Source organism: Nicotiana tabacum, chromosome 5, assembly GCF_000715075.1.
Source record: "Nicotiana tabacum cultivar K326 chromosome 5, ASM71507v2, whole genome shotgun sequence".
NCBI lineage: Eukaryota > Viridiplantae > Streptophyta > Magnoliopsida > Solanales > Solanaceae > Nicotiana > Nicotiana tabacum.
This window is the reverse complement of record NC_134084.1, coordinates 17109598-17118621: the sequence shown is the minus strand read 5'-3', so window position 1 is coordinate 17118621 and position 9024 is coordinate 17109598. Positions and strand designations below refer to the sequence as shown.

Below are 9024 nucleotides of genomic sequence, written 5' to 3'. Positions count from 1 at the left end.
TTGCGAATTTTTAGTGTATTGTATTGGGTTAAACCAGCCAAAGATATTCTTAGTATGATGTGAAATTATCCGTTTTGGACCAAGTCCGCACGGTTTTCCCAAAATATCTTATTGCCCCCTTTGAACTAAGTTCCACATGGCCCATCACCACGATTCACGGGTCTTCCCCTCGAACTAAATTCTACGTGGCCCCTTGCCACGATCCACGGAGCAATTTCAGAGATTCAATCTGTGCCACCCACATCGTAAGAGCATGGCAACTGAAGCACACAACTAGCTTTTTTTTTTTGTTTGTGTGTATCTCTGAGCTCGTAAGGTCCGAGCCCCCCACCATCACTCAAATCTCAATCATACTCGTCCTGTCAAACATGAGCTCTGATACCAATTGGTGGGCAAAATCAACCCAAACATAGACTTAACATGGTATGATACCGCTTTGAACTAAGCTCGTACGATTTTTCCCATTCACACCATTAAGAGATCCTAGATCTTATATGTAAGCTCCTAATCTTTTCAACTACCAATGAGACTTTGTTCGCAAATCTAACACAAAGTTTATTGCTTATTGGAGTTGGCAAAAAATTCTAACAGTGTAAGATGACATAAATATAATTATAGTATGTGCAAACAAAAAAGATCTTCTTACCCCCAAAGCTATAAGATGAAAGAAATAGAATTATAGTATGTTCAAACAAAAAAATTCTTCTTATCTTAGCCCCAAATCTGTACAAACTGAAAATTAGGGGCTTCATAGAGCATTTACATGGTGTAAAAAAGAGGAAGAAAATGTTAACAAATAATAGGGCCAAAGAGGAAGGCAAGTCACATACTAACAAAACATTTAGTTTTTGATATTCTCTTAAAAGAAAAATTCTCATACTAAAACTTCAGAACAAAATTCTCATCCATTAGGACCCTGTGTTTTATTGGCTCCTCGAGCTCTCGTAGCTAGATGGCATTGTATTCGGGTAACTTAAGTTGTCCTGCATAAATCACGACGAAAACTGTGTCAAGTAAAGAAAAGAAAAGAAAAGAAAATTTCCAGCACGGATAAGTTTTGATGACTGCATTACATATACAAAAGTAGTACTAACTATCTAATTGTTCATCAAAGATCTAATGAAGTTCAGCTGATGGATTTTACGTATATATTGACCGTGTAAAGAGTGTTTACACGGTCAGTATATTTTAACCTGTTGTAATATGCGACTTGGTCTATTCTCACTTTCTATGGACGGGAAACTGTAGCTATCTTTTAGGTGACCAGACAGTGCATAAAAGTAACTCTTATTTTATGCATCTTGACTTACCCGGGAGAGCGAAATTTGGCTGTGATTGGGTGAAATATTGGAATTGTACATAAGTGATGGGCATGTGTGATCTTCTGCAAGTGCTCTCAATCTTTCTAATTGTGGCAAAACGACCTTGCCAAGATCCGGTCTGTCTTTTCGCCTTAGCTCAGAGCATTGTAGTGATAACTTGGCAAGACTCAAAGCCTCATCGACTGGCCAATCAGGAATAGCTGGATCAAGCATTTCATTGAAAGTTCCTTTCTCAATTGCCCTATCAACATAATGAGTCAATCCCATTGGTGGCTTAGCTGTTAAAATCTGCAAGAATATGATCCCTAAGGAGTATACATCCGATTTTACACCAAGCATGCCGGTTTGCTGATATTCAGGGTCTATATAGCAGAAAGTTCCAGCTGTTGATGTCATTCTATATTGAGTGACAGTATCTGCTACTGATGGAGGGACAAGCCGAGCTAAGCCAACATCACTAATCTTACTCACAAAGTTGCGATCCAGCAAAATATTTCCTGGCTTTAGATCACGGTGCACTAATGGCTCCGGTTTACTCTGGTGTAGGAAAAGCAAACCAGTAGCTATCTCAGCAGCAATTCGAAACCTCTGCTGCCAAGAGAGTGGTGGCGTCTTTCCTCGGTGGAATAAACGGTCTTCTAAACTTCCATTTGACATATACTCGTAAACCAAACATCCATATTCCGGACAGGCTCCTAGAAGAAGCACCATGTTAGGATGTCGTATGCAGCTCAAGACTTCAACCTGCAATAGAAGAATATAGTTATTGACTAGTAAAGAATACTAACATAATTTGGTCAATATAACATACCAACGTTCAATTATGGGGCATTATAACAATCAGTGGCGGATCCAGAAATTATTACAAGGGGATTCAAAAAAATTCTAGGATGCCACAGTTGAAATTTGAACCTATGAGACATAAAGCAATTTTGAGTCCCCTTTACTACTATGTTTCTTCATGTCAAGGGTATTCATCAGCTCACATATAACCAAAAAGGATCATATTTACTCTATTTGCATAGTGTAATTTTTACGACAAAGGAGGTTCAACCTATTCAACTTAGCTCAGCACTGATCACAATTTGTCTAGAGATTATATAGCCCCTTTGTCTTATTTTCGATCAGATGCTATTCATTCTACTTTGAAGATTTCCCCTTGCTTCCTTATCTGCTGATACTTAACGTTTACAGTCCGTTTAAATTAGACTTATCACCCCCCCCCCCCCAAACACCCCCGGCGCGGTCAAATTAGACTCTCAGGCCATGAAACAAACATGCTTGAAGCCTCTGATAAACATAGGGGAGGTGTAACACATAACAGTGGGCAGTAAGCAATTTTCTCTAAAATCATTGAATTTGGATATCAACAACAACAACTACCCAGTAAAATCTCACAAAGTGGGGTTTGGGGAGGGTAATGTGTATGCACACCTTACCCTTACCCTGATAGGCCAGAAAGGTTGTTTCCGATAGACCCTCGGCTCAGAGAGACGGAAAAAAACAACAAGAAAAGACAATTCATTAGTAACTCCAGTAGAAACCGTAATAGTAACAGAAGCATAACAACCAAAAGATAAATGACATGCAATAACAGTAACCAGTAACTAAGGCTCGGGGCTAAGATAAACAGCAAGGATAGTGTGGATTCAACATAAACTGCAAGCCAACAGTATGATCTATCTTTCACTGAATTACCTCTTGCTGAAACTGTTGTCTTCCATGAGCTGCATCAGGACGGAGGACCTTAACTGCAACAGGCGTATGATCGAGGTAGCACTTATACACCGGCCCATAGCCTCCTTCTCCAATTTTACGAGTTTGGGCAAAGTAGTCTGTTGCAGATTCAATCTCCTCAATTGTATATTTCCTGTACCTGAAATCAGAGTTTGTAAGTTTATTTAGTATCTTATTCTTCTCTTCTGCTTCTTTTAGAGCTTTCATTTCTGCGCTGATTCTCTTTTGAGCTTCTAGTTCTGCAAGCCGCTGAGCTGCCTCTGCATGCTCAATGGCTGCTCTTGACTTTGCCTTTTCCTTCTCGGCAAGTGCCAAAGCAGCTTCCTCGGCTAAACGTGCCTCTTCTAATCGTCGTTGTTCTTCCTGTTTCCAGCGCTGGAGTTCCATCGCCTGCAACGAACAACATGTTAGTAGATCCAATAGAATCATTAGAATGAACGGGAGTATTAGTTTATCGTGCCTTTTGTTTTGCTGTAAGTGCTTCCCTGCAAGCCGTGCTATACAGTTCCATTGTTTGCTTAAGCTCCTGCTTTAGCCTTCTCATTTCTGCTTCCATATCATCCTGCAAACCAAAGGAGAGGTGTAAATATAGAACAAAGAATGAGTCCGGTGCACTAAACTCCCACTATGCATGGGGTCTGGGGAAGGCTCGGACCACAAGGGTACGCAGTCTTACCCTGCATTTCTGCAAAGTGAAGAGCCTCAGCAGAATATCTACCATAATGTTTTCTCAAGTTTTGACAATATCTAAAGTATCAAAAGAGTTTCTTACATATACTTCTGGATTCTAGCCTCCAAAAAACACGTTCACGCCTTATAATTATGACATTCCTTAGTTTTACATCCTAACTCTTTGTTTGAGAAGGGCATAAACATAAGTTCAAGATAGACTTTAAAAGAACACTTAATGACGAAATGTCAGCTACCTCGCAAGCAAACTACAGTGCAGGAAACCAAATTTCTCCGTCCCATCAAGCGGAAGCTATAACTGACTATAGATTTTAGATCCTATCACCACTCTTTAACATACTCTAATCGAAACTAATTTGCTTTATATTCGTTCATTGTATAAGAAAGTTCAATCAGACAAAATATATGTTGTAAACATGCTTTTAGCCTAGTATACTTGAACTAAGGATATTCGTCGATCCACAGAGAAAGATAAATGGTCTAGAAATATTGACTCAGATTTTACAGTTCACGAAAAAAAAGCAATATTTTTAAATGCTTACTACTGGTCCTTGGGAGATTGATGGTCTATCACTCTCGATCGATGAAAGTGATAGTTCAGGTGGAGTCAGGGTGTCGACCGATCTCCGTCCAAACTGTGTGGAATCAAAACTTTGGGTCTCAAAATCTGAAAAGCCTGAAAGCCGAGGAGGAGTCGGTCCACCACCATCATAACCATCGGAAAATGAAGAATAAATGTTGTCGATGCTTGGCCTACCAGAACTAACATATGATATGTCAGTATCTGGCAAAGAGATTTCATATGGTTTTCCATTAGGGCCTTTCCTGTGGGTGAACGGCGACCTGTTTAAAATAGTAACATTCAACTTAGGCCTTCAAGTGAGAAGGTTTAAGAAAGAAAGAAAGACTTTTGAAAATTGTAGTCTAAAACAAGCATTAGACATTTGTGTGGTCGTAGATCATCTCATTAAGGGTAAAAGGGAAATTTTAAAGTTGAACTATTTCTAAATATAGATAGGTGACATTCTTTTTGGGACAGACCAAAAAGGAAAGTGTGACACATAAATTGGGACGGAGGGAGTACAATTTATGCGGATATCAAGACAATTTTTCCGACTTACTTGATATTCATTGTGTCACTTTGAAGGGTAGATGGTGGCGGATCACAAACAGGTTTTGGACCTCCTGAATAAGGACCTATACAACACAGTTATAGAATTACGACAAGATGCAACAAAAACTTGATAGAAGAACTTGCTACTAGTGATTGGCTCACCTCTTGCACTAGCAGCAGAGGGTGTTGAACCTTCAAAAGGAGCAAATTTGGTGCTGGCCGGCTGCATTAACTGGTGACGTAGTGGATGGACAAAAGGCGCAGGACGAGAAGCAGCACGTGTAGATGCGATCTTTCCAGATTTAGAGATGACATGTACAGTACAGAAATCAGGAACCCCTTTCAAAATGCCTCCTGGAATGTCTTTCACTTTAAATCTGCGATGCAGAAAAGGCAACTGAACTTAGATAATCTGAAGACGTTCTTTTATTCAAATATAACTGATCTAATGAAACCACAATAAAAGGCGAAAGACATGCACACACTTAAGTATATACAAACACTAGTTTCCTTTACTTCTTCACAGGAACTTTTGAAAGTATATTTTAAGCAAAGTTTGTAGCATACTTATGCACTAAGCGAGAGAAAAATGAGAATGTCACTCCATACATGGATCAAGGACACAAATTTGGGCACATACAGTAAAAGGAAGGCGGCCGAAATTTTTGACATAAAGTTCTTACTTTTTGTTTGTTATTTCAGTCTATAAAATTTTGCTATTAGGTGACTGAGAATGGAATTTAGATAACATATTAACTGTTCAGGATATTATGATCAGAAATTATTTCCATCTTAAGCTAAACACTTAGTGCATAGACAGAGTCATACCTGAGAAGACCGCCTCTTGTTGTAGCACCAAGAATCAATACCTCTATTCCTGTCCGATTCACATACTCAACGATTGCTTTGACCACATCCGTGTCGTCTAACACAACATCATGACATTGTACCTGTTTTTTTAGGATAAGAAGAAACAAAAATAGAAATGTGAAAAGCTGAAGGAAATAATGAGTAAGACTTGACAAGTTTTATGAATGTTATTCTTTTCCTAGGTTTATAGGGGCATCCATCTAAGGTTTCGAGTTACTAACATCTTTCCGTGTACAAAATACTCGGAAAGGAAGAAACAGTTCCTTTGTCTGCGGATCCAATTCACTATTTCCCGATCCAGCTTCATCAGAAATCTGATTTGACTCTGAAATGTAAAAGTACACAGTTATTTCTGCAACTACACAACAAAAGAAAAATGTCCAGACTCAATACTTGCCATATTCCCATTTTCCCACGTTCAAACGGAATGTTAGACAGGGAAATAATACTATCATCGAATGAAAAATGCATGTGATCAGGAAGAGTATTTTGTAAAAGGAAAATTTGTATTAACCATATAAGCCCAAAAACTTGCAGGCTGCAGTAGTCAATCTGATCGGAAACAAGCAAATAACTAACCTCAAATTTCAGTAAATTAATATGATCAGTCAAGTATGATTACGTTTTCCCTCGTTATTATAAAGGGTACAACTACATGTTCACCTGTCATACTTGGATTTCATTTCTCTTAAATGTATAGACCTCATGTATGTCCATCTCAGTTTATGAAATAAAAAAGAAACTACTGGACTATGTAATATAACTTGCTTCCTTGCGAGTATTAGAGAATCCAATATAGGGAGGATGATTATAGAGATCAAATCTATTAAGTCAATAAGTTCTTTATTGACTTAAAACCTGGCTATTTTTTACTTAAAATTTCTCTGCTATATGTTACTAACATTTAACTCTTTACTTTTTTCCACCTAGTGTTATGAACTTCTAGCTCTAAAACACAAGCAACTCAAACATAAAAAGATTGATATACGTCCAATAAGATTTCAACATGCAAAGTATCCCTAGATGTGGCCTACTGGTCAATGAAGTAGGATGAAAACCATGGGAAATAAGGGTTCAAATCTCAGGAGCGACAAAAATACTAGGTGATTTCTTTTCATCTGCTAAAGTCTCGGTGAATAGAGTTATCCATATGCATCATGTTTGTTCAGTGTTTGACGTTGCAAAATTATTTTCGCTTTTACAACTAATATTAAAATGATTCCTCTCTTTCTGAAAATAAAAATGTAAATTGCTCATCGTGCTTACATTTTTGCACCTTTTCCGTGACAACATCGAAAATCTACCCATCATCAACAGCATTTCCAGACAATTTCAAGTTGATTCCTACCTCTATTTATGATAGACTTCCTGGGATCCGAGGTATACACATTCAACCTAATTTCTTTATCTTGATTTATAAAGGCGGTCGTTCTACAAGATCAACATGTACAAGCAAATACTTGATTATTCAATATTTATGCTAGTGGGAGGTAGCAAGTATTCATTGAATAATAAGCCCAAGCATACACTTTTTATTTAATATCTTTATTCTAATTTGTACAAGTGGTCATTCTACTACATCAACACGCACAAACAAATACCAGAGTCACCCGGTACCTGTGTCACATGTCTCGGTGAGATCAGATAGCAAGTAATCCATGGGATAGTCGAGGTCCAAGCAAGCTGGTCGGACGCCACTGTTATTAAAAAAAAAACAAAAATACATATAATGTAGAGAGGGAAAGAGAAGAAGAATTACTTGTAGGAGATTGACCAGAGGAATTAGCAGATTGTTTAAGTTTGACATGGATCAAAAGAACTGTTTGGCCTCTGGCTAAAAGATGATCAACTGTCCATTTTAGAGCAATTTGACTTCCTCTATCTTTGTCTATTGCCACTGCTATTAATTTATTTGGTGTATGCATTCTTTCCCCATGCACACCTGGTGGTGGAGGCCACATTTCTCACCTTCAATTCTACCCCCAAAAATTCATATATTTCAAGAACAAATTCCTATTCCAAATACTCCCAACAGTTTCAATAATTCTAACATATTATTGTCAAATTCAAGAAAATAATGTGTACCCTTTTATTTCTTGTTTTATCTTCAACCCATTTTAGGTTCTTGAAAATTATAATGATAACAAAAATCTTTTAGTGAATTCTCTCTTTCCATAAAGAATAAAGATGATTTTTTAGTCATTAAAACATTAGAGAAATTGTGGGGAGCTCCACCTTTGGTGGATATTTAGTTACTTTCAGTAATAGTAACCACTACTTGAATTAACAAACTCCCCTTTGGTCACTGGTCAAAGGACAAACACCTAGAAGGGAAGTTGAAGCTTACTAGCTAGTTTCACATCTAATTTCAATAAATAAAAAAACTATGATCCTATCCAAGTAATGTATATGTCGTGTTTCTCTTTTAAACGTTCTTAAAAAAAATTAAATTGGAATTTTTTTTAACTGTTTTACCCTTATTTATGTCTTAAGATATAATCTCTTTTCATTTTTTTATTCATAATTGAGGTATTTGTAGTCTTCAAGAAAAATTAATATTAAGGATAGAATAGGAAAAAGATAATTAATTTAGTCTTGAACTTCTAAAATGAGAAATAATTTAAGATAACTATTTTTAGAAATCATGACAGATAATTTGAGATGAATGGAGTAAATATATCAGGTCCAATATAGTTGTCATTTTAGAAAATCAACATATAATTTTTATTTTTTTTTCATTTTGCCCTTAGTATTCAATATTTTGAAAGTAAAAAACTAGAATAGAAAACCTAAATGGAAAAGTAGAAATTTATTGAAGAGAGATTAATATATTGAATGATTTAAGATATAAATAAGGATTTTGTAGTGAAAAACTATTTTCATTAATAATTTTTAAGGGACGTATAAAAAAGAAACATGACAACTAATATGAATAGGAGAGAGTCGTGTTTTTCTTTACCAGCATCATTTTGATAACAAGTTAATTATTCTTCAACATACAAAGATTAAATCAAGAAAAAAGATATAAATATATAATAAAAAAGAATTTAAATTATATATGTTGACAAAGTAATTTTTTTCCACGCAATCAATATAATTTAACTTGTTATAGCATATAATATATTTTATTTCTTGGTCACTAATCTCATTTAATTTTTGTTGACAAGTAGTGGAACTCGCCAACAAAAATATTCAACGTAAGGAGAATTTATAAGGCACTAATTTATAGACTTGAGAGACCTTTTTTAGTGCAATAATAGAATTTCTATTGTGTTCATTCAATGATAGGGA

At 36.2% G+C, this 9024-nt stretch overlaps 1 protein-coding gene across 2 annotated transcripts; it reads right to left on the bottom strand.

Moving 5' to 3' along the window:
- Nucleotides 1–620: 620 nt before the first annotated feature.
- LOC107789196 (U-box domain-containing protein 52-like) lies at nt 621–7973 on the bottom strand. 2 transcript variants are annotated; one of them, XM_016610974.2, is made up of 11 exons: nt 7493–7973; nt 7351–7416; nt 5955–6058; nt 5692–5813; nt 5026–5240; nt 4871–4946; nt 4292–4592; nt 3520–3621; nt 3021–3449; nt 1311–2066; nt 621–983 (listed from the first exon to the last, which is right to left on the bottom strand). In XM_016610974.2, exons 1-11 carry the CDS (start codon nt 7692–7694, stop codon nt 924–926), a joined length of 2433 nt encoding a protein of 810 aa, XP_016466460.1. In that variant the 5' UTR covers nt 7695–7973; the 3' UTR covers nt 621–923. The 2 variants fall into 2 exon arrangements, with proteins under 2 accessions (XP_016466460.1, XP_016466467.1); XM_016610981.2 differs by lacking the exon at nt 7351–7416 and having other exon boundaries at nt 7493–7972.
- Nucleotides 7974–9024: the final 1051 nt, after the last annotated feature.